We start from the raw sequence: 26623 nt of genomic DNA, 5'->3' as shown, positions 1-26623 counted from the left end.
AAGAGAAGTTGCACAACATTGGGATCCAGCATAACTACAGTGGGTGCTCGGTATCCATGGATTCTTTAGCTATGGATTCAACCATCCACAGCTTGAAAATATTCAGAAAAATATATATATTCCAAAAAGTGAACTTTGATTTTGCCATTTTATATAAGGAACAAAGTTTTCCTATGCCATTCATTGTATTTAATGAGACTTGAGCAGCCACGGATTTTGCTGGCTACAGAGGATCCTGGATCCAAACCCCTGTAAATACCAAGGCACTGTACACTGTTGTGTATCTCAGCGCTCTACATTGTTGTGTATTTAAGTTACAGTAAAAATGTGTACAGGATGCCTTATTAGCCTTTGCTGCTTCTGCTTCATAAATAGGCAGATGATGGTGATGATGATGATTTTGCCAAGGATTCTGTACTTGGGTCAAGGGCCGCTGCTTTATACCTGTCAAGCCAAACTGTAGCTGTAGTCTATTGATGTCTCAAACTGTGTGACTGTTGCTTTAACTGTGCAAGTTACACAGAAGTCTTCTGTTTCTTTACAAGCACACTAGGGTGAATATTTTGTCTAGCTGCTGGGGAAATCTTTGTCACGGACTTTGCTGACAATAGACTTAGAGGTAAAATGGTCTGCTTTTGGTGCCTGGAGGTTCTGTAGTCTATTGTTAGTTCACAATGGATTTCTATTGCTGCATTCCTGCTTTGCAAAGGTTTGTTAGCTTTTAATGACTGACAGTCTTCTACCGCAAATACCATGGTAGTCGGGGTTGTTTGCTTACTACTCAAGGATTTTTTTTTTTAAAAAAAGGAACAGCAGAAAGGAGAAAAAGAAATATACCAATGTTTATATGACCTATTCAGTGTTGTTGTTAGTATTTTTAACCCTTCATGAAGTATTCACACAGGGAAACAATTTAAACATGGAACATACTTGTTAGTGATGCCTGGGGAAATCTTCACCTTTATATTAATCAGACTCATTGATTATGAGTTAAGAAGAGTCCATCTCACAGGCCTAATCCACCCTCCAAAGAATCAGAATTTGGCCCACGAAACTTCTGTGGTCACTCATTTTTGGTAGCAACATGATGGGGAGAAGAGGTGGAATCTCAGTGGACTCAAAACAAAAGGATCAATTGTGTCAATGGGCATGGCCAGAAAAGGATATCATTTTTCTATGCTGTTCATCACCCTAAATTTAGATAATATCAGAAGTCCTTTTCCAATTTCACTCCATACGCAAATGCTAAAACAGTGGAATAAGGTATCACTCAACTTAGAGATTTCTCCACCAAGGTGATAAAAGCATGGAATGTTAACCTAAATGAGGGTTTTAAAAGCAAAAACAGTGGGCCATTTTGATGGTGGTTTGGTTCTGGACTTCCTTGCAGGTTCTAAAAAATATAGAGATTATCACAACCCATATTATTCAATGGCAGTAACATGAACTGTGAATGCTTCAGCATGTGCATGTTCACTTCGCCAGCATTGAATAATGTGGGGCATGGCAATCGGTGGGTTGTCAGATTTGCAGATCAAAAGCCCACCAAATTCTCTCATACCTAGAAAAGCTAAATAACACACAAATCATATGTGCTCTGTATTTATATTCTGTGTTAGCTTCTCTGCAGATATCATAGTTTTTGTATCTACTGTACAGCTACAATTCATTTGTAGCCACAAATGTACAATACATCTGCCCTTGTTTATTAACTAATGGGGCGGTCCAGTGATTCATCCATCTGAGTGTGTTAATACTCTTAGGAGTGCTTTAGGTTGGACTCTATGAAACTAACAGGGGGTTGGACTCTATGATAATGCAAACTCTATGATAATGTAAATCCCAACTCAGTGATACTTACTCCAGAGCAAAATCCCTTCCCAAAGACTGATCAAATTTGTGCTACCAAAAATGGTACAACTCCAAAACTGAGTTTCTCCTGTCTTCACCAGGATTCCCTGATTCCTTTTGTCATGTAAATGCTTAATAAATATGTAATGTACTTACTTTTACTCCTACTTTTCCAACTGCATATTTTCAAACTTCACATTTTTTCCAGTTCCACATTTTGTGTCCAACTGCACAACATTGCTGTAGAATTAAGGGCAACTTACATAATAACATAAGAAACTGATCTATCTTGAGTCAGCCTGTTTGTCTAGGAACATTTTAAATGGGCAGTTTAAACCAGAAACTCATTCCTATCAGTGTTACATATATTCCCATAAGTTAAAATAGAGGAAAGGGTTTTGTTATTATGCAAAAGAGGTTTTCTTGTTGAGAACGTATCATCTGAACACTTTCTGGGTTGTAAATGGTGCTGTGTGCCTCCTAGTGATAGTCATATAACCAGGTTCAATCCCATGTATCTAAGGTTAAACGTCAGGCAGCAGACCTTGAACTGATATTGGATATTCATTGCCAGGTACAGAAGATATATTCTGAACTAGATGAGCCCATGATGTAACCTCTAGACAGACCTTACAATAGGCAAAATAAGGCAGCTTCCTCAAACCACAAAAATTAGAAGTGGAGCAAGTAATCCATCCTATTTCCTCTGGGTCCTACAAACTGGCATTACTTCCTGCTCCTAAGAAAGGGTGTGTTCCTCAGATGTGACAGAGGATTCTGTTTCTTCAGTGATGCCAAAGTGAGCTTCTAGTGACAAGCCAGTGGATACTACATGTGGAATACCATGGGGAGGCCATCCTCTTGTCCCAGAATGTGTGTATATGTGCCTTCAAGTCACCTGTTGACTTATGGTGACCCCATAAATTTCATAGGGTTTTCTTAGGCAAGGAATACCCAGAGGTATTTTTGTCCATTCCTTTTTCTGAAATATAGCCTACAGCATCTGGTATTCATTGGCTGTCTTCCATCCAAGTATTAATCAGGGATGACCCTGTTTAGCTTCCAAGATCAGATGAAATCTGGTGACTTTGGGGGTTTTAGGCCCCATCCCAGATTCCCATGTCCCAGAATACCTTGGCCCAAAAAGAAGATAGCATTAGACTTAGCAGCTTGGAAATTCTCTCTGTTCAGATCAATGTGGCAATTGGGTACATGAATAAGCTTTAAGGACTCCAGGTTGCCCACATTTCTTTTCCATCAAGACTCATTTTGTCCTTGTTCTATAGAGATCTTAACTGCCATGGAGTAGGTTGAGAAAAGAGTCACACATAAAATCTCCAGCAAAATTAGCCAGCAAAGAGAATGGAGGATCCTTGTAATGCCTTTTTATTTCCATGGAGGGAATTAACCAGTTGCTAATAAGTATACGGTCTCTAGGCCAGACGGTCCCTTTGAAAAGTTAACATGTACTCTCTTTCAGTTCCTGGTAGGGGGTAAAAAATGCGGGAGCAAATACACATAAGCACAAAAGTAGAGGAAACAGTTATATGTCTTAGATGGAGATAGTAAGTGTGGCCATTGTTATTTAGATGGAACATACTGGAGCACTTATCTTTTAGTACACTCCATTTTCGAACTGAATGCAGCACTAATCGCAGGATTGAAAGCTATTGTAATTGTGCACCCTTCTAAATGCTGACAAGAATATGCAATTACATTGTTTGGAACCCAGTTTAACATCCCCTGAGTTGTATTAGCATTTGTATTTTACTTATGCATTAAAAATTTGTATAAAAAACAAGGTCAGAATACAAGAGTTATAAACACTGAGCCCATCCACACCCTACAAATATATATCCCTGAAAATCCTGGAGACATATATTAAAAGCAAGCAATATGTTTATGAAGTGAATAAATAATAGATTCTCATGTACTACTTGTGAGCATTTTAAGAACACAAGAAGTTGTCTTATACTCATTCAGACTAAATGCTTGGTCCCTCTAGGCAAGTGGGTCTCAACTTTTGGTCCAGCAGATGCTCTGAGATGGGGAGATGGAGGCAATGCTGTTGCTCATCCTTCTCCTCTAAGGCTGATCACCTCCAGGGCTCTTTCCAGATTCTGTTACCATCTTTGGAGGTCTTGTGTTTTAACTGTTGGGCTTGTTTTTGTTTTTGATACCACCCCCTGACCCTTCTTCTTCTTATCCTCTCACTCTGGGCACTGTGTGTGTGTGTGTATTGTGTGCTTTCCAACTTATGGCAACCCTAAGGCAAACCTATCATGGCTTTTGAGGGGCAAGATTTGTTGTCTTCACCTAAGACAGAGATCATCTGACTTGCCCAAGGTCATCCAGTAAGTTTCATGGCTGAACAGGGACTCCAGAGTTGTAGTCCAGTACTCAAAGCACTATGCCATGCTGGCTTGCAATACTGCACCCTTGTTCTAATCCACAGCTTCCTTTCCTTCACTTAGGCCACTCTCCTTCTCTTTCTTGAAGCAAGGGCTGACCAACTAAATATCTTTAGTATTTTAATGATACCACTGAGAAGGACAAAAACAGATACAATATAGTTGGGTCATAAGTCCCCTTTTGGACTACTGGACCCCAGAAATTTGTATCAACTTCCCCTCTACCTACCCAGTAGCTCTGCTAGTTGGTATGTGATGATGATATATACTCCTTCCACTACAACAGATGCCATGCATTTATATATCAATTGCTGGAATGCTCAAACGAAAGTGTTGAGGTAGACATGATCATGTGAATGTTCCATAGGTATGTGGATGGCCATGGTGGCAACAAAATGATGGACTAGTTAGGCCTTTGATCTGATCTATCTGACAATTTCTTGTGTTCTTACCATAGATAGAATTAGATTCATGGAGCACAGATTTATGAATGGTTTATTAGCCATGTTGGCTATAAGGCATTTGCTGATTCAAAAAGAATATGTACTTATTGATAGTTGTTGCTGGGGTGCTTCAGCCTTCAGATCCTACTTGAAGCCCTGTTCATGGGCTTCCTGGAGGGAGCTGATAAGCCACTCTGGGAAGCAGCTTCCAGAGGCATAGAGTGGTCCTTGATCTGATATAACAAGGCTCATCTGATATTCTTATACACCGTGCAAGGCTTCTTTCATTGTTTGCCCAGGATTTTACAATCTTTGCAAAGTGCTGGTTGCCCTGAACTCTCCCCATTATTGTTATTATTTGTTTGCAATGTGTGTGTTACTTCTGTGGGGGAGAGAAGGATCTTGCCACAGCGTGCTTACCACCACACTATGTTTAAACACATTGTAAAGTGGATGTAATTGTAAACACACTGAGGGATATAATTACATGTAGCAGATTTAGGCGCTAATTCTTTGCCTTTCTCTCTCTCTCCCCCACTCTGCATTTTATCAACATAATTATATTTTTTTAACACAGACTAACACCCTGAAATTGACAAGCATCCATTATAAGCAGAAACTTGTTCTCTAAATTGAAAAACAATACACGCCAGGTTTCTGTGTGCCCATTGTCATATGGAATGGCTTTGTTCCGTAAGAGGGAAAAGCTAATGATTTTGAAACAGCAGGTGACAAAACACATTCTTTTTTTTTCACGCTTTCCCCTCTTATCAGTTTGTTGATGAAGTCATTATGAACTGGGGTCCAGGATGGGGTAGCTCTTATTTTTAGCAGATAGACTTTTAATGAGTTCTATTGTGCCGTCAGTCATGTTGATTTCGCTTACACTTCTCTCTCTTTCTCCCCCCCCCCCCCTTTCATTCAGAAACCCCTAGTATTGAAAAGCTACTATCAAAAGATTGGAAAGACAAGCTTCTTGCCATGGGATCAGGGAATTTTGGAGAAATAAAAGGTAAGCCTAATTTTGTTTGATTGGTAGGGACGTTAAGAAAAACATAAATGGGAATATGTGTGATTTCAATTATCACAATTGAAGCCTGCAGTCTTTTGCTCCTTCTATTTTGCTCTTCTTCAGTGCAGAGAGGAAAGGTCTTCAGGGCCAGTTCTGTTGCAGGGGTATAGCTATAGGGGTGGGAATGAGGGCGTTGCCCCCACTAAATAAGAATTATGGTCCGCAGTGAAATTTTCCCTCATTTCCAAAACTTCTTGCATTGCTGGAACTAGAAATCTCAATAACATAATTTAAGCTAGTCAAAAATGGAATGGACCATTAATGGATCATTGAAGGCAGATAGGGCTATCCTTTTTCGGGAAGGCCCGCCAGAAGAGATCGGTCTTGATCGCCTTCTTGAAGGCATCTAAAGACATAATAAGACGGATGTCCTCTGGCAGGTCATTCCACAGTTTCGGAGCAGCAGAAAAGAACATCCTCTAGAAAGTTGCAGCTAATCTGGACTTCTGCAGTTGGAATCTACAGTAGAAAAAGAAGGAACTGATATGCTTAGTACCAGTTCACAATTCTGTGTGCTACAGTAGGATTGGGAGCAAAATAGAGATCATTTCTACCAAGCCTTCTTAAAAGCTACATTGTGTTCCTGTTCTTTTACTTGTAGAGATCGTGGTGGTTATTTGTGAAGAACTTTCCTAACACTTGAAGAGCACTATCATTTCTTAGAAGTGTGTAGTGAGTTAAATCCCATGGTACTCTCAACTAGAGTAGACCCACTGAAATCAAGGAGATGCAACTGATAATGAACAAAACGATAACCTCACTCCTGTAACTGTAATTTTTAAGTTGCTTATATAGTTTAGGGTACTTGCCTCATTAAAGAGTGGAGCAGAAAAAAATCATATGGTAAAAGTCCATATGATTTTTCAAAAGCACCAATGGGAGCCGTACCCTATACAAAGATGAGGGAGGGGGCCTTCTTTGTTGTGGTGCCCCAGTTGTGGAATGCCTTCCCCTTGAGGGCTGGATTGGGTCAATGTTGGCTTCCTTTCATTGTTGGAAAAGCAGGGAGGAGGGAGCAATTCAATCATGACTTCTGGGCTCTGCTTCTTCATGGGTAACTAGCTATTTAAAGTGAGAAGTGTGTGTGTGTGTGTGTGTGTGTGTGTGTGTGTGTGTGTGTGTTGGCTGCTGTCAAGTGGACTGTGTCTGTTGCTAGAGAAGGTAATCTGTTCACAGCCCCATGATCTCATTCTGTTGGATGGCAATCTTTTCTCTCCCTCCCCACATCTTCTTTGGCTCTTTCCCTTCCTTGCTGAACACTTGAAAGTGGCCACCACTGTGAGCTGGTGACACAAAAAGAAATTTCTCAGTGCTTTCAGCCTTGCCTGGGGGATGTCAGGAAGGGAGAACCCAAGCCTCGACGAAAACTCTACCACTTGGCATTGTTGTTGTTATTGTTATTATTATTTTTGTACCCTGCTTTTTTGCCAAAATCGGAATACAAAGTGGCTTACAGCCTAAAAACACAGTACAATTAAAAATTTACAAAAATGACAGTTAAAAAGGAATTAAACTAATGCAATATTAAAACAGATAATTTGTTTAAAAATAGAATGCAATTAAAAAAGATAAAGGCACTTAAGGGGGATAAAGGCACCCCACAAATATATTTCATTGTATCCTGTCTTATTTATGTATTTATTTTTTGCATTACCTAAGCTCCTTGTTGACAAGCCCTGCATCTGAGATATTAAAGAGAAGGGAATGCCATGGAACTGGGTGGTTGTATCTGTTGCACGTGTGTTTTGGAGTCAAGTTTGGTCTTAACCTGTGAATGTTGAAAAAATAATAGGTCTCTTGAGGGTCAGCATCTAGAGTCAGCTTCATTGGACACCAATCGCAGTGGCATCCTGCCTCGGCTGCCATACCCTGGAGCCTCTCACCCTGTTTCTCTTCTTTCTTCTTTTGTGCCCTCTAAGCAAGTAAGCAGTGGCAGAAGCAAAGAGAAGGAAGAGTTGGGCCCTGCTCATCTTGCTTTCTCCTTGTGAGTGGCTCTATGAATTGGGTGCAAAGATAGGGGAAAAGCTAATGGGCAGAAGTGGCAGCTGTGAGGAGCAAGTGTGCCCACCTCTGAAGATTACAAAATAAAAGCTAAAAACACTAATATAAATATAAATTCATTTCATGTGGTTTGTTTACAACTATATTATATATGCGTTATTTTATTATGTACTCAACCATATTTTTCTGATGAACTTACCTTTTGTAAAATGTCTTGTTGGCTTGCAAGATATTTATATAAGGCTGATCTAAAAAAAATTCTTAAATTGTACTTTTCTAGCCACAAACCATTGACTGAATCTGCTTTTAACTTATTACTTTCATTGTCAATTGCGGTGAAAACAAGTGGGGGGAGGACCCATTCAACATTTGCACTGTGTCCGCAAGCAACCCATAGCTTAATACATTTGCTGTCCTTTTCCCCTATGAAGAACAAATGCAGGAAATCTGGTCTATTGCTGCTCCTAGGAAAAATGAACTCTAGAAGGATTCATCCTATCTCCCTATTTGCAGTGAGGACAAATTGACAAGTAGTCATCTTTCTTAAAGGGGAACAGCAAATGTGGTGTTACTCTATGGGCTTCTTAACCATGCTCAAAATTGAGGACATTTTGAAATTCTTCCTGGATAGAAGGATGAAATGTAGGACATATACTGGAAAAGAAGGAGGACTGGTTACCCTGAGTATAGTAGTTCTCTTTCTGAATGTGCATATAAATTAGCACATGCAAATGCTATGCAAATCTGTGTTCCCTTGTGATGTTTTGGGGGGAGGGCAGTGCAGTTCTTCTCTTTTTGGCAATGCATACAATACATGACTGGCACAACAGTTGGAATTATTGTCTGTTATAGGTGGCAGGAAGAGAGGGAACAATGAAATACTTTATTTAGTACATAACTTAGGCCTATGTTTTCTTTTCTTTCTTTTTGAGGGAGGATAGCCAAGATGACTATTCAGAGCCTTGGCAAATGGCAGTCATGCTGCCACTGAAAGCAAAGAGCAAAAAAAAAAAATGAGAGCTCAGGCCATGGTACAGCTGTATTTGTTGAAACAACATGGAATGTGTATGTGGTACTTGCATGCGCTCACACATGTATTGGAAAGAGGGCTTGCTTCATTCTTTCTCCATGAATATGAGGTTATTATGAAGGGTTTTCCAGCTCTTAAGTTTTAATTAATTCCTTGATATATTTGTCTTGGCAGGGACCACTTTGGAAAAACAGGCACCAGACACCTTGGGCCTTTCTATTGCTTTGCCCTGGAATGTGCCCAGTGCTAACGTTCAAATGTCTTTTGTAGGAGAGTGTGTATACATATCCCACTCCATTAAAAAAGGAAAGAAAGAAAAAAGGAAAAGAAATCCATACTGGCTTCCATCCCTTCTCCCACCTGCCTCTTAATCTCCCTCTCAATAGTGAGAAGACTGAGGCAGAAAGAGAAAGAGAAGCAATGAAGATAGAAGAAGAGGCCTCCAATATTACTCTTGGATGCACAAATCTCTTCCTACTCCTTATCTAGTTATAATATAATCCTAACTGGCCAAGATGAGCAGATACTAGGCTACCTGGAGCTCTGCTGAATCCAACCTCTCCTGCCTGGTATCCACACTGCAGAAATAAAGCAGTTTTACACCATTTTATTTATTATGGCTCCATCCTGTGGAATCCTGGGATTTGTAGTTGAGATCAAGTATTCAGCCTGGTCTGTTAGAGAGCTTTGTTGTCTCACCAAACTACACATGCCAAGATTCTGTAGGATAGAGTCATGGCAGTTAAAATGGGATCAAGCTGCTTTATTTCTACCGTGTGGATTCACCCCCAGCCTTGGAACTTACCTGTACCCTCCAACTGCCCTGATTTCACAGAGATAGTCTTGTTTAATCCCTTCTCATCCCACTCTTTCAAATGCTTTTTAAATGTCCCAGGTTATCTCTGCCTTTCACCCTTTGTCCCCAGTTTATTTAACTGCTAAAAACTGAGTTTAATGTGCAAAAGTAGTTTGCAACCAGCTAACTCAACAGTGGAGGGAGGGAAGAAAAGGCAAGACTCAGTAGACTCAGGTAAAAGAAACTACTGCAGTCTGCCCTAGCTTGTGTGTTCTTTCCCATTAATAAATGTTGATATCTTGACCATACCCTGATGTAGGTTCACTGCTTGTGTCACAGTTTTCATCTGTGAAATGTTGAAGGGTATTTATTGTTCTTGTGTGCCTTCAATTTGGAAATAGAAGAGTCTAAATATCTACTTCACTAAGTAACTACTTTACAAATATTCCACTGATCTTTCTTGAAATTTTCCGTATAAAACGTTGCACCCGAAAAACATCTTCAAATCTACTTTTGGAAGAGAATACGAATTACTCCCACTTACATTATTAAATGAGATTTACAAGGAACAACTGCAACTAATTTTCAGTGAAGTAAGCATAACCCTGGGGATTTTTTCCATACTGTGGCTGACTGTGGCAGAAGCTGGGGGGGGGGGGGGGATTCAGCAAATTAGTACTCATCAAAAACTGCAATGTGGCAGTCTACCCAGAGATCTTGTCTATTGAATTTGAAAATACAAGAGAAAACTTTATGACTTTGGGAAGATAATTCATGTTTTTGCAATGGAAAAGGCTAGAAAAATAGAGCTGTAATATTAATTGGATTAATGTTTGCAGACACATTGGTCCATTATGATAAAAAAAGAGTCAAGGATAATCTCTTTATTAATGACCTAAAAGTTACCAAATATTTAGCAAACTTTTAGGATTCTGAGGGCATTATTCTGTATTGATAGATACAACCAACCACTTTTTTGCATTGAAAATATTCACCATTTTTTTCCAAAATGCAAATCTTGTTTTTTGCCATTTTATATTAGTGCATTTTACTATGACATTATATATAATGGGACGAGCATCCACAGATTTTGGTATCCACGTAAGTCTTGGAACCAAACTCCAGCAGTATTTGTTTAATACCCTATTAAACAAAAATAGCAAAAATAAGTGTTTCTCAAAAATGTAAAAAAATGGAGCAGTAATTTCAGAATTCAAACAAATATTTTTTTTCATGATTCATGAATTGTTTCAGATGAAGGATTGTAATACTGGGGTGGGATGGGGGCCTGTTTTATAGGCTTATGAGTGTGTGAGTGCCTTCAGTTAACCTGTCAGTGCATGGCATAGAGTTTTCTTAGCCAAACACTTCTCAGAGATGGTATTCTTTGGTGGATCTCACATGAAAGATCTGAGTTTGCTTAGCTTCCAAGGTTACATAGAATCTGGTAGATACATGGTCATATAGCTTGATGCTTTATCAAGTGTAACTTCGTACCAGCATTGTGGCTGCATCTTGAAGCTGGTGAACATTTAAATCTGACATAGCTGGACTCCTCCCTCATTCCATCCTATTTCCTTACTTTTTTGGCATTTCTCGTGACTGGTTTTTAAGCAGTTCTGCCAACAAATTGCTCTGCCAGCAGATTACTCTCTTGTGTCTTGGAGCTGGTAGACATTTGAAGATCAGCTGTCAGAGGAATGCTCTGCCAGGAGAAGAACCTTGTGCCTAATCCTAATCCCCTACATCCAACTCATCTCTGAATTAGGTTTATAGTGCTTGAAGGGAATCCACACAATGGCACCCTCCACTGAGTATTATAGTAAAAATAACCTCATGTCATGCCATAGTTCCATCTATGGGAATCTTGGGATTTGCAGTTTGCCAGAGAGTACTATACTAGTGTAGTCCCCTGAAAGAGACCAGAAAATTCTAAAGTCCTCATCAGTTTACAAATCCCAAGATTCCACAGGATAGATGCATGGCAATAAAAGTGATATCAAATTCCTATAGCTGTGTAATGTAGACATACCCTATCCTCTTACATTATAATGTGGAAGAAAAGATCTGTGAATTGCATATACTCCTGGGAAGAACCCCCCTCATGTTCTTCCCAGTAGACATTAAATTATATGTAGACAATGAGTCACTCTCTTTTCTTCAGTGCCTTAATGCTACTTCAGCTGAAACAGTAAGATGGGGATGCCCCCATAGTAGCAGGAGTGCCTTTCACCATTGCCATTTGTGTGGGTGGGAACATCTGTTATCTCTTGCTCACCCCAACCATTACAAGTTGCACAGAATGCCAAGAGAGGGGGAGAGTATCTTCTTTATATCCCTGCCAGTCCAAGACGATGGACTCAGCAGCATGTGGAGCCAGCCAAACTAACCCATATTGGAGAAAAACAGATTTCTGGATTTACTGAGGAATGTTGTGATGGGGCTGACCAAGCACATCAAGAAACGCCAGTTCAGATCTTGAAATCTACAGTGTCAGTTGATTCTTAGCTTCATCATTGTTGTTTGTTGTTGTTAGCTGCCCTCAAGTCGATCCTGACTCATGGTGACCCTGGGGTTCTTGGATGAGACATCTCCAAGAACCCCTTTTCTCCACTGCTTTGCTCAGGTCCTGCAAATTTATGTCCATGACCTCCCCGATTGAGTCCATCTATCTGGAATGCAGTCATCCTCTCCTTCTTCAACCCTCTACTTTTCCTAGCATTATTGTCTTTTATAATGATCCATGCCTTCTTGTGATGTGCTCAATGCACCACAGTCTCAAGCTTCATCATTATCCACATATGTCTGTGTGTTTTTAATCACACAGAAGTCTGCACATGGACATGTCTGCACATGGATATATCTACATATATGCATCTTGCTTTGTGCACTTATATTCTTCAGGAATGGTGCAAAACTGTGTATAAAACTTCATAAATACACTTTGTGAAAGAGTTTTTACTTTTTAAATAGCTTTCGTAAATAACTTTGTAAATCTGCTTTCTAGAAGAGTTTATCTAGGCAACACCATGCTTTCTTCCTTCATTCAGGTATTGATCACTTTTCCGAAGGGAAGAGGGGGGGGGGGGAAGAGAAGCAGACCATATATATATATATATATATATATATATATGAATGAATGATAGAATCACAGTTGGATTTATAATGCAATTTATGGGATTTTCTTTTTTTTTAAAAAAAAGATTCTTACAAAACGAGGTTGTCTCAAGTTGGTGATGGGGAAAAGAAAGCCTCTGCATTGTATGACAAATGCCAGTTCTGTTCTAAAAAAAACATACAAAATATTCAAGGAACATATGAAGAGGTAGAACCATGAAATCTGGGCATACATTGTTATCCTAAAAAGACCTTCAGTGCATAATAAGGATGCAAATGGTGCATCAACATACCAAAATGTCCCATCAAAACAATGACCAACTGCCATGAGATTTTGTTACTGATATTTTCTATTTTCTATTATTTATTTAATTATTTATTATTATTTTTCAAAAAAAAATTTGCTGCAAAAACGCTGTTTATATGTAACTCTTCTCCGACCTCCCCAGTATTTTTTAAAGTAGGAGCCAGTGGCTTTATGCAAACAGATCATGAAGAAATAAATTCCTTACCAAAAATGTATTGAAATGTTAAAAGTTATTAAAAAGATATCAGTCAAAAGACGGATGAGGGAACAGAGAGTCAATTTATGCTGAATGGGGTTCTATTTCTCCTGAAGCAGTTTGGGTGTAATCCTAAATCCAACCCTCAGCCAGGATGTTCAGGTTTCATTGGTATTCAGGTGGGCATTTGCACAATTAAAACAAGTCCACCAACTTTGCGTGATTCTAGATTTGGCCATGGTGACTCATGCTTTGCTGCTGCTGTTGTTGCTGTTGTTGTTGTGTGCTTTGAAGTCATTTCTGACTTATGGTGACCCTAGCATGGGATTTTCTTGGCATGATTTGTTCAGAGGAGTTTGCCATTGCCCACCCCTGAGGCTAAGAGAGTGTGGCTTCCTCAAGATCACCAAGGGGTTTTCATGGTCAAGTAGGGAATTGAACCCTGGTCTCCAGAATTGTAGTCAGACACTCAAACCACTATGCTTCCCATGATAGATTCACCTTAGGGTTGCAATAAGTTGAAAAAAAACTTGAAGGCACAAAACAACAATAGCAGCAGCAGCAGCAGCAGCAAGGAGGAGGAGGAGGAGGAGGAGGAGGAGGAGGAGGAGGAGGAGGAGGAGGAGGAGGAGGGCTCTTATATTTACAGAGTTAGCTTCACCTTGTAATTTTGCCTTTCTCTTTTCTTTCCATACCTAAACTGTATCTCCAAATGCTCAATGGATGTTTTTGTTACTGCAATGCTAAAAATTTGAGGGGCAAAATTCATATTTTGGGGGGCATCTTATTGTCCTTCCATTGCTACACCTTGTCCCTACAGCATAAGTTGTATGCATGTACAAGGATCTTCAACATGATGGGAAAATCTGAGAGGCATGGACTGTGTGTATGTGTAACTAACAGAATTATGCAGCCATGAGATTGCCGTAAGAGTAGTGGGATTGATCACACATTCATTGTGGGGGTCTCTCATTTGATCAGTGCTGAGATATTTCTTCATTCCCTATGAATTTGATATTCCCAAGTCAGAACTGCTCATACCCTACATAAATGTGCCACCAAAATTCTGCTGTAAGCAAAAATTACTAGAGTATTTGGAGGTTCCACCTCAAGCAAACCATCTGAGGAACTTTAAGGGGAAGCCAAAAGAATTTTGAGGAAATTTCTCAGGAGTTTTATGCATTTCCTATGGTGCTCAGCTCTGTCTGGAGTAGGAAAGAAAAGGAAATATAAGTTTCTCTCACTATCTTGTTGATCTCTAACTAGACATTACAAGAAGGAAAGCAAGTTTAGTATGGCTTTTTTTGGGGGGGGGGAGGGATGACTTTAGTGCTGTATAGAAAATGATGTGTTATGATGATTTTAAAGAGTGAGCTGCAAGTACTAAACCTAATAGTTTGGGTTCAAAACTGGATGATGGGTGGGGAGTAAAACATGACATTGAAACCAGTTTTGTGGCACCAAGAACAGCCATGGTTCTCATTCCCATACCCATAATCCTATATGCTATATAGTAATGTACCACCTTGAGACATGAAGAATATTTGTTCCTTTGGATATCCTTGATGCAAAACAAACAAACAAACAAACAAACAAAAAACAAACTTGATCAAAACAAAACACACAGTCCTTAAGCTAAGGGCATCTGGCTGCAATAAAGGAGAAAGAGGCAATGTTTTTCAGGACAGTTTGCTTTTGCAGATATAAATGTGGTGTTGTGGACAGAAAACTATATTACATGCAAAATCACTACCACCACTTATTTAGGGGGAAACGTTTTCCGTGCAGAAAAATGAATTTCTGTCCAAAGGAACAATCTTGAAAGATGTCCCAAAGTATGAAAATTCTGCAGAAGCTCTTGCAATCCTTTACAGGGGGCAAGATTTGTTTTTGTGTGTGAAAATGCAATAACGAAAGGTTTACACCACACTAGCCTTTTTTCCCAGAGGACTTCTGGTGGTGGTGGGGATTGTGGACACCTGCAAATGGGCCATAATAAATTTGGGGCAGGGGTTTCAGCTTGGCCCCAGGATATGAACAAATTGAACTGTTTTAAGTTTTCATCTTCTGGAGGAGTCTAGCATGTTTTCTTGTTTCTGTGATGTGATTCCTTTGAAAACATGTTGTGTGGATGCTGCCAAGTATTCCTGGAAGAGAAACTCTGAATGTGTTTCTGTTCCCAAGGTTACTGGCATACAATGCACTGGTTAACACCAAGACATCTGCAAGGGAATACCATGTCAGGAATGGCAGAAAATGTGCTGTGGTAATAGATTCTCACCTGTGAAGAGTTATTACAGAAGACTTTAATGCCTGGATATTTTCTCAGCCACTACATTATATTTTTAAACATAAAAGACACATGCATATCAAAATTTGAAATGCATTGAAATGCAACACAATCTGGCACATGTTTATCCTAAAGTCCTGTTGTTGCAAAGGAGACATAGTACTGAAGTCTTGACATTTTATGTAAGTAAAGAAGTGGCAGCAAAGGCGAAAGCAATGTCCATAATAAATCTCTTCTCCCAATTCATTTGTGTTTCATAGAGTCAAACAAGAAAGAAAAATCAGTAGAAACATCATATGTGATGGCTTTCATAGATTCATGAAATATAATTAATATTCATATTCAATAATGTTGTATATTACTAGAGTTTTGCTATATCATGTCTACTATGCATCAAAACCTTCTTTTTGCATGTTTTAAGTATTCCATAGTGTATATATCAATATACTTGGGTCTAGAGGTTGGACAAATTACCATTCTCAAAATCCCAAATTCAGCATGGCCATGCTGGGTAGTAAATTCTGGGAGTTGTAGCCCAAAATGTATTTTTTCCAACTTGTGCCTGTGGTTTGTTGAGAGATCATACCTTCACATTTTTCTCCCTAGAACTGGGAAATCAAAAGCTGATTCTAATTTAGGCTAGGATTCAGTACTGTTCCATCCATTGATCTATTAATATTCAGCACAAAATCTGAAATTGTGGCACCATAGTTGTGAAGATCTCTTCCTATGAACATTACAGATGAATCTTTAGGCCAGCACCTTTTCATAGCCTCCAGTCCTCCCAGTTTGGCAGGGACAGTCCTGATTTATCTTCTGTTGTCCCTCTTTTTCAGCTGCTTCTAAAATCTGCTTCCCACTTTCTCTCTCCTCCTCCCACTTTCCCCCTTTGTCCTCAGCTTGCTTCACTTGCTGAAAAACTGAGTTCAAAGTACAAAATTAGTTTGCACTCAGTTAACTCAAGAGAAAGAAGAGAGGAAGAGGTGGAATGTTGTCTCTACCAGTAGGGTCAAGCAAAAGCTTACTGCTGTAGCCCCTCATAGCTTGTGTGTTCTTCCGGATCAGTAACTTTGGCCATCTTGACTACACTTGGCTGTTCCTTGGCCTCACATGTCCTAGTTTTCATCTGTGAATTGCTGGGTGCTAGTTCTTTCTCAAAAGATTGTTTGGAGCTGTCTCAGGCTGATCTTAATTCATTCTTGTTTCTGTTTTTTGTACTTTGCTGAAAATGGGATGAGTGGATTTTTCCATTATGTTTACCAGCCTGAGGACACTTTTCCCTTTGGTGTTTTGTTCAAGATGGATTGTGAAAGGGGGAGAGCCATTCACAGGTTCCATCCTATCTCTGCAGCACTTTGCAAATCTGTTCATAGGAAGTCTTCTTCTAAATTCATAAGCATTTTCATAAAAATCTCCTACTATGCACTTTTTGAATTAAATTTTCCCTAATATACCAATTGTTTTATAATGGTATGTATTTGGAGTTGGTATTTGTCCACTATTTCTTCTTGTGCTATTTTCGCAATCCATTCTCTCTCTCTCTCTCTGACACAGACACAGACACAGACACAGACACACACACACACATAACTATTCAAGTGTCTGGTTTTTAAATCTGAATATGTGATTGTTACATGCAACATAGTTTAGCTGCAAAAATTCCTTTTCCTTCTGGTTCTTAGCAAATTGGACGACTTTGTGTCACTAGGACAAAAATTTGCCCTCAGTCTTACCCACGTATAATCGGTTTTAACTTGGAGAATGTCACTGTAGCAACTCGGGATTTAAAGGAACACAACTGAAAGCAGAAACTGTGGCCTCAACATGCCTAATCTTAGTTTATTAAATCCCCATCAGCCTGAAATAGACATTTGTTTGAAAGACATAGCTCAGTATCATGGAGCACAGAGGACATCACTAACAGGTACTTATGTCACACTGTGCCTGACATATGACAGGACTCTGTTTGCAGAAAACTAAAACCCTGCATGCATGTGTCACCAAGATGGGGCTGGGGGTTCTCTTCAGAGAACACTCTTACAACTGCCAATAATGGATTAAGAGAAATAATCCATTCAGTGATACTATAGCTCATCAGCGACCGTGAATTAAAGACATATGTTATGTAGATTCAATGTATGGATTAAAAAGGATAATCTGTTAGGTGACATACAGAATCTTGAGATAAGTGGGCTAGGCAGATTCTGTATATGGATTGTGGCAGATAATTCCATTTAAGTAACACTGGACAAGTTGGAAGACACGGAAGATAGGAGGGGGGCAGCGCTCTGGTTAGGAAGGGTAATCCACTGTGTGACACTTGGGATCTTGTAATCTGGAAACTAGAAACAAGAAAGCTAAAGGGTTCAGCACATTTTGCTTTGGAGGAGGCAGAGGAGAGGAAAGCCATGGTAAGGAGATTACTCTATAGGACAAATATTGGTTTTAAACCTTTGGTTAATACAGCATACATTCCCCAGGATATGTTGTTAAGCAGCATGCCCTCTTAGTAGCTTTTTTATTTTATTTATTTATTGCTGCATCTTTTTGCCAGATGTGTCAGAATGGCTGGGTTCCCTTTGAATGATGCTTTGGCTTTGGGTTTTTTTTAAACAGGAAGAGAGGAGGATGGGAAGAAAAATCCTTAAACAAAGGAGATAAGATACATGTGATTATTTGTCACTCCTTATGATACATGCAGTGTTTACTGCAATTCATGCTGTTTCTTCTGTCTTGGCTTCTTTGTAAGATATTTGGAATTGCTAACAGCAGACATCTGCTGTTGGCGGGTTCTGGACTTAAGACTGTTTCCAGAGCATCAGGAGGGTGAGGATGTGTGGAAGGGCTTCCCCAACATTGGACAAGGGAACCTATTTATTTTCTTTAAAGAAGAGATTATGTAGATACTGGAAAAGTTAGAACAGGAGCAAATGTCATCTGGCTAAAAAGTTGAATCATGTCAGTCATTACTCAATGTAACACATTCCTTGTTTTTCATGGGTAATAGGTAGAATGATAAATTATTAGCACATTAACATTAACAGTTACATTGTTGCTGTTTGAGGCTTTTTTTGGGGGGGGGAGTTAAATTTAATTTTTAAAATGGACCAGTTTCTTTCCACTAACATTTTCCAAAGAATGAATAGACCTTACTTGAGAAATAACTAAAATTGACACTCTTGTCACTGAAATGGCCAAAGGTAATGCCGTTGCACTTTATTGCTCAAAACAAAAGGCAAGGGCAGTGTGGAAGAAACTTTTCTACAATTTTGAGGGGCTTGTCTGAAAGAAAGAAAGAAAAATGACCCAAACCTATGAGTCAGGAACTGGGGGGGGGGGGGGGGGAATGGGACAACTTTCAGTTCCTCCACAAGCAAATTGGTGACAGAAAAGGTGAATCTGCAGATAGAGTCATTGCTGGCTTTGGTCTGAGACCTTTATCTGAATGAGGAGAAAGAGAAACAAGCAGGTGCAGGTGTTTGCTAGAGCAAGCTAGGAAGACCAGCATCTGTCTGTTGCCTAGATATAATCTCCTCCTACAGGTTCCCCTTCATGCCTTATGCTCTTTGGTTGAGATGCTGCTGCTCATGTTTTCAAAATAATGAGCGAAGGCTATAAGATCTAGAATCTAAAAGCTTAGATGTGTTACTCTGGAAAATCAGTATGCAAAGAGACCCTGTAGCCCCTTTGAGACTAAACGAAAGAAAGAAGTTGGTATCATGAGCTTTCATAGATTTGAGTTTACAAAAGTTAATGCTACCAACTTTTTTCTTTCAGTTAGGGGCTTGACAGATGAGTGGCTCCCTGCTGCCCTTTTTGCCCCGCATCATTGCCGCAGCAACCAAAAAGCATGGCAATGAAGCTGTCAAAAGCAATTTCCTGGAAGGGGTACGATTGGTGCATTCGCACCCCCCAAATGCATTGACTGGTGCAGTTTGGACACTGTGCCACACTCGTGCTATCATGGTGCCGCCCGCATAGACGGGGGTGAGCAATGATGGCGGCCTTTTTGTGGACTAGGGCTTCTGGGCATATAAATGCCCAGCCTCGTCTAGCCCTAGTTCGTTGGGAAGACGCCGCTAACAAACAAACAAGCTTCATTTATCTACCGCTTCACACCGCCTAAGCAGTGTCTAAATGATTTACAATTGTAAGCTAATTTGCCCCCAACAATCTGGGTACTCATTTTAGCGACCTTGGAAGGATGCATGCCTGAGTCGAGCTTGAGCCCTTTTGCTGGTCTTGAACTCGCAACCTTGTGGTTTTGAGTGAGTGGCTGCAGCACAGGCATTTAACCACTGCGCCACCAGGGCTCCTAATCGCCCGTCTGTAATGGGCCATAGTCCTAAAGGGATCCTTTTGCATATAGATTTAAAATTTCTGTGTGTGTGTGTGTGTGTGTATGTGTATGTGTATGGAACTAACAACCTGCCCAGGCAAGATCACCAACAAATCCTCTGTGTTTCCAAAATCTTAGGAAAAAAGCCATTTACATTGGCAACAAGCACAGCTAGCTTCTGTGTATCACTGAGTTGACATGACTCACTTTGTTTTGTGTTTATTTTCATGCTTCATGGAAAGCTCTCCTCATTTTCAGCTATTTCTAGCTTTTCTTGCAAACACCTTGGGCTTCTTTGGATCCAGTTTTTCACATTGTTCCCTTTCCTCTCCTTTGGCCCCCACTGTCCTTGACTTTACTTGTATTCATTGTCATTTAATCTGATTGGTGAGGACAATTAGGGATTATTTGTCAAAAATATCACATTGTGCTGCATTTGGTGTGATGATATCATCATGTATACCTGTAAACAAAACTGCACGCCATTTGGGTCCAAAAGTGATGTGGGATGAGAATGCAAGAACAGCCTGCTGGATCTGAGTGAATGTTTATCTAGTTCAGAGCTTGGAAGCTCCTCATTACAAATAATGAGTTCTTTTTAATAATTCCGTCTAGCAATGAAGAAATAATTACAGTATGGCTGTAACTTAATAACGGATCAGCCTCTATTTAACGTCATTGATATGTTTGGCTGTATATAATGTTTTACTTTTGAAATTAAATTTGGATATATTAGGCAAAGGGATACAGTGGTTCAAGAGCTAAGATGGTGACTCTGTTGGTTGCAAGATCAGCGGGTTGGCAGTTTGACTAGTACCAGCTTCTGCCAACCTAGCAGTTCAAAAGCATGCAAACACAAGTAGATAAACAGCATTCTGTGCAATCATGCTGGCCACATGATCACGGAGTAGTCTCTGACAGTGCTGCCTCTTTGGCTAAGTAACGGAGATGAGCACTGTCCCCTACAGTCAGACACAACTTGACAACCTTGTCAATGGGGAATAGCTTTATCTTTTACCTCTTAGGCAAAGACTTAAAGAGTGCAATGAGAGACAAGATTGCAACTAGGTTTTTTATAAATACATTGTTTAATTTGCAAATGTGGTTTGTTTTTTAAAAAAAGGTATAACTTGAGAAGGGGGTAAAGGGAAGCCAATGCTCCTGAATGTATTTCTCTTAAAACAACAACATACAGCATATTTTATGTCAGGTTATTAACACGATGTTATTGTTTCTGTCTAGGTATATAAAAGTACAATATGTTATTTGATCTTTCTATAATCTTTAAAAAATAAGCATTCAAAAATCATCTAGTTCGTAATTTGGCAGTGAAACAACTTAGAGTAGGTTTAACTATTTTTTAAAATCCATTCAGAGTGGTTGATTGCTGTATTCAGAGTAGCTGGTCAAGGACACAATCCAGGCAAAGCTAAGTCCTTTGCATTTGTGGTTCAGGTAGTAGCTGATGCAGCATGTAATATAAAAGGTGAACAGGTGTGTTGACCGTAACTCTTTCTTTGGTCAGGAAGCCACTGAGATCCCCCTGTAAGAATGAGACAGAACATTTATTTTCATTCCATGGAAGATAACTGAGGATGTGTTTAACTCTCTTGTAGAAATCATTGGGACTAAATAGTGCTCTGCTTTGTTTGGATACAGTTCCTGGTTATTAAACCTGGCAATATGACAGAGACATGGGAGCTTGCTGTGGTTTTGTATAGCTTAATACACTCCCCCTCAAAAAAAACAAAAAACCATTGAGAGCTTATACTTGTGCAATACCTTGTCCTATGTTGTAGGTTCAACGGCTGCACAAATAATATGCACTTTAAAATTTGGTCAGTTCACTTTAGGTGTACTAGAGAGATACGATTGGCGCAGGGCAGATGGTCCCAAAGCACCATGCCACCATTTCTAGGGTTAGGGACCACGCACCAACCGCATGGTCCCTAACCCTAGCACGGCACGGCGATGGACTAATGGCGGCATCCCATGTATATGAGCGCCACCATTTTGATGTAAGCGATGCGCAGCAGTAGCCATTGGCACACTCGTGATGTCTGCCCGGTGGCTCAAAAAGAACCCAGTTTTTCCAGGTTCTTTTTACTCCGGAGGGACCCCGCGCAGTTTGGTGGTTGCGGAGTCCCTCCGGAAGGAAATAGGCTGCCTTTTGGGGTGGTCTGTCCCAGGCCAGTGTTTCATTTTCAGATGTGGATGGGGGTTTTTCCCAGCAAAAGAGAAAAATATAGAAAATCTTCCTTAAGTCTACTTTTAGACTCACTTCCAGCAACTGGATATGAACAGCTAGTTATGCACAAGCTAGGCAAAGGAGGCAAGTACAGGTCAGCTCTACTGTAGGCAGAATGAAGCAGCTGCCTCAGGCAGCAGATTTTAGGTGTCATTCAATGGCAGCAAATTGTTAGTAATTATTAAGCAAGGATACGTTTTTTTCTGCCAGAATTGGGGAGAAGTGAGACCATCTATCTCATGTGCTACAAGAATTTGCCTGATTATAGACTTTGTCTTAGATGCATGAGGTACAACAGCATCCAAATCATCTGTACATATCCAGCAGTTTCCTAGACATGCAAAGATCTGATGGTTTCTTTGTAAATGTGTTCAGTTAAATACAACTACAGAACTTCTGATCATGGGAATTCTGTAATTCAGCCAAGCACTCATTTACATTCAGCAAGACACATTTACACATACTTCTTTAGACCTGGAAGATCTTGAGCACTTATGGATATGTGAGGATGTTCAGGCACAGAATTTACATGCATCACACTTCTCTTCCATTTGTTTAGCCCTACACATAAGCAGGCAAACACTTGAATGAGGCTCAAATCTTTAGTCTCTCAGGATTGTAAACCAAGCCACAGTCTTACCTTGCCAAGTATTTTTTATGATAAAATAACAAAGTTTAAATGTAAAATAAGACTGTCAAAATCTAGCAACAGGGGGTTGAATGAGCACTGAATATATAAATATAGATTCATTTCATTGTTTTCTCCTGTTGCTTTATTTTTAGCATCAATTTTTCCCAGCAAAGATTTGACTAGTAGGCAGTATCTCTCTCATATACATCCAAATCAGAAGGTATGGGAGATTTGTGGTTCAGATGGAGGCTATATTAAGTGTCCTGTCTTTCCCAAAGGGGGATGCTAGACTGGATCCAAAGAGCATGTGACACACAGCCATTGGGAAAACCTATCATGTGCGACAGTTAACCTAATCTTTTTGTTGTCCATGTTGGATTGCAGCCTCAGGGACATTATCAAATTATATTGGTTGGTGGGCTGACGTATCCTCATGGGTTACATGCCATCTACTGTAGGTGAAATACCATTTTGCATGAAAAGGTGCTAGGTTCAGTTCAGGACAGTGATGGCCAACCTTTTAGAGACTGAGTGCCCAAACCCAGTGGCATTCCTGCACTGGGTGTCAACCGGTGGGGGGGGGGGGGTACTTCCAGAGGTGGGACTTCCGGGGGCAGGACATCCAGGGAGAAAACCGCCAAAAAAAAAAAAAAAAAAAAAAGGTGGAGGACCTGACCAAAAGCTCAAAACAAAAACAAAACAAAAAAGTCACTCATATAAATATTAAATCCATCCTTCTCAGCCCTGCTCAGAATGGAGGACCTTTTGGAATCCCTCCTGGAGAGGAGGTTGAAACTGAGCACAGGTCCTGAAAAGAAGGAGGACCAAGTCCAATCACCATGAGCTAAGACATGCCCCCCCCATGACCCTTTCCAGAAAGGAGAGCTGCCTGATTCACCTGACAGCTATCCATCTTGGAAAGGGATGAAGGATCAACCCCCCCCCCCCAATGCCCCTTTCCAGGACAGATAACTTCCTGGAAAGGCTTTCTAACTCATGTGCATGCTCCACTCTTCATCTCCCTCACTCCTCTCTTTGCATACCCTCTCTTGCACATATGCCACAGGTTCACCACCACAGGTCCAGGACATAGAATCATAGAATCATAGAATCATAGAACATCTACAGCATGGGTGGGCAAAGAATGAGCTGCATGCGGCCCCCAGGCTCCATTTTTGTGGTGCCTAAAGCCCTCCACCAGCCCTCTTCAAGCCCCCCTCAAAACATGAAATCATATGAAGATATCACACCACACCCCCTCCCAAGTACTCCAAAAACTATACTACTCCTAGACACCTCCAATTTCATCAGCAATCCCTCTAAAAATGGTGACAGGATCTCACTTCCTGCTGTATTTTTGAAAAGACTGCAGGAAAAAAGTGTTTGGGGTTGTTATGGGTTTGCAGCTCATATGGGAGTCTGGAGGAATATTTGCTCCTGGTCCTCATGCAGTTGCCCATCCATGTTCTACAATTAAAATGATTTCAAATGAGCAAGCAGGGAAAGACTGTACCTTAGATTTTCAAAAGCTGAGGAAGGGGAAATTATAAGTTATGAGATGTCTAAGTGATTCAGTTTGTCTTATGCAGCATTATAAAGTTTCCCATTCCATAAAATGGGACGATATTGAAATGGGATAAGTTTTTAGTGGTCTTTGAACCTAACTTGAATGATTGTGTTTAGTGAACTATCCTCTGAATTTATATCATGAGTGTTGATAACATTTCATATATATTGCCTTAGTAGGTTTGAATTACAGTTCCTACATTAAATATTACCAGAAGTAAGCTTCGACAAACAAGATCTTTGTGGGTAATGTTGAAAGACTAGTAAATTATCTTTAAAAAAGAGGGATCATCTGCCACAGAAATTCTCTGACTATGCTCCATGGATGAATAGAGCTATGTCCACACTGCAATAACAATGTAGTTTGATACCGCTTTAACTGCCATGGCTCCATCACATGGAATTCTGGTATTTGCAGTTTGTTGTGACATCACAGCTGTCGGAAAGAGAACAGTAAATATTTCACAAAACTTCAAATCCCAGAATTCTATAGGATGGAGCCATGGCAGTTAAATTAGTGTCAAACTGTATCATTTATGTAGTGCAGATGCAACCTAGGGGACCAAAAGCTTCTTTCATGCTGTCCCTAGAAGGCTACAGAACCGTTGAGTGACTCCGATAATGCTGCACACACACTGTGGCATCAATGCTGCTCTGGATTTCCTGGCAAATGCAGGGTAAGAGGTAGTTCTGTTTTCTCTGGAGTTTTGGAGAAAAGCCCCACATTGTCTGCAAATCCTCAGGAATGTGACTTTGGGGTGAGTACAGGTTTTTCTCCTTGTCTAGGCAAGCCCCAAGACTTGAACTTTTAATTGAGGCAGATTGGACCAGGGCCAGCTCACCAAAGTGGTTGACAAGGCCCTTGATGTCAGTGAGGTGTCACATATTCATTGGCTTTTTGTCTTTAAAAGCAGCTTCAATAGCAGTTTTATATATATACTGATTCATACCGCATAAACTGTTTACAACTGTAAGCTAATTGCCCCCAACAAGCTGGGTACTCATTATCTAAGCATTATCTAAGGTGCTATCCATCTCTTTGTGGGATAGATTTCAGCACACTGGACAGCTCCTTTGAATTTTAGAGTAAAACTCAAGAATGCACTGCCTCTTTCATCCACATTGAAGCCATCAGCTTCCTCTGGACCTTGGCCAAGACCCTGTGACTTTTATAATGTGTCGCTGCTGGTGGTGGTGGTGGAGTTGCACCAGCTGAGGAAGAACAAAATGCATGTACTTTGATTTGTAGCTCTAAAAATGTTTATTAGTTGGTTCTCAATTTAATTGGTTCTCAATGTAATTGGTCAAGTGGCCTGTCAAAAGTTTGAGAACTGTTGACCTAGTGAATTCATGGCAGACATCAGATTTGAACTGGGGGCTAGCCCTTCTCTGGAGTCCTGAAGAGATGTCTTTGGCACAGGCAGAAGAACAGGGACCCGTAGTGAAACATCAGGGGGTACTGCAAGGATAATGAGGGATGGAGGGACAGCTTAAAAGCTTAGGTTCAAACTAGGGACGTCCCTGTCAATTACAGTAACTTGAGGGGTATGTTCAGAGGTATTATATTTTTGCTCATCAAGGCTGTCTATCTTCTTCTTCAGCCTTGAGACAAGAGGGAATGAAAAGCAGCAAACCTCCATTTTCTTCTGTTGGCAACACGATCTGACAGAGGCATTCCTTACTGTGACAACCTGCCAATCATGAGGTTGGCTGCAAATACATTAAGTCCCAGCATTTCCTCCCTGTTTCTGTTAAAATTACAGTCTAATTTTGGTAGTCATTCATACTGCATGTAGGGGGTGGGGGATGCTTAGGTATCTGGAGACAGAAAGAAAGAGAGGTGTTTTACCAGCTAGCTTGGGTAACTAAAACTTAAAATGAAGCACAGTTTTAGCAGCAGCTGCTGCTGCTTCTTCTCTCCAATCCTCTTCTTCCTCCTCTTCTTCCTCTTCTAATAGCCAACTTTTCCACCAATACTGGGACACAAAGTGTCTCCCAGCATAATTAAAAACAATGAAAAGCAATGAAAACACATTGTTATGGCATCAAAATTAATAAAATGATAGAATTAAAAGAATGAACAAATTAAAAACAAATTTATTTTTTAAGAAATGGGGGGGGGGAGAGATTATACCCCATCAAAATAGGAGCTGGTCAATTACATAAAGCCTGCCTGAATGAAAAGGTCAATGTCTTTTGTAGAAGAGCAACAGGAAGAGCACATCCTAGCCTCCTTTAGGAGGGACTACCGTGACTCTGAAGCCATCACTGGGAAGGCCTTCTCTCATGCTCTCCCTAAACATGGTTGCACATGGTGAGACTGCG

At 40.2% G+C, this 26623-nt stretch overlaps 1 protein-coding gene across 7 annotated transcripts in view; it reads left to right on the top strand.

Annotated features, from left to right (window-relative positions):
- Positions 1 to 26623, top strand: part of SOX5 (SRY-box transcription factor 5) — a 454554-nt gene that overhangs the window by 192490 nt on the left and 235441 nt on the right. For all 7 annotated transcript variants that reach the window (XM_089527613.1, XM_089527612.1, XM_089527609.1 and 4 more), the window contains one exon: positions 5631 to 5717. In XM_089527613.1, the coding sequence (XP_089383739.1) occupies positions 5631 to 5717 (87 nt within the window). The remainder of the gene's footprint in view (positions 1 to 5630; positions 5718 to 26623) is intronic.

Source organism: Sceloporus occidentalis, unplaced genomic scaffold (genome assembly GCF_023333645.1).
Source record: "Sceloporus occidentalis isolate IW3139 unplaced genomic scaffold, rSceOcc1.0.p SCAF_5, whole genome shotgun sequence".
In the NCBI taxonomy this organism is placed as follows: domain Eukaryota; kingdom Metazoa; phylum Chordata; class Lepidosauria; order Squamata; family Phrynosomatidae; genus Sceloporus; species Sceloporus occidentalis.
This window is presented reverse-complemented; position numbering and strand designations above follow the sequence as displayed.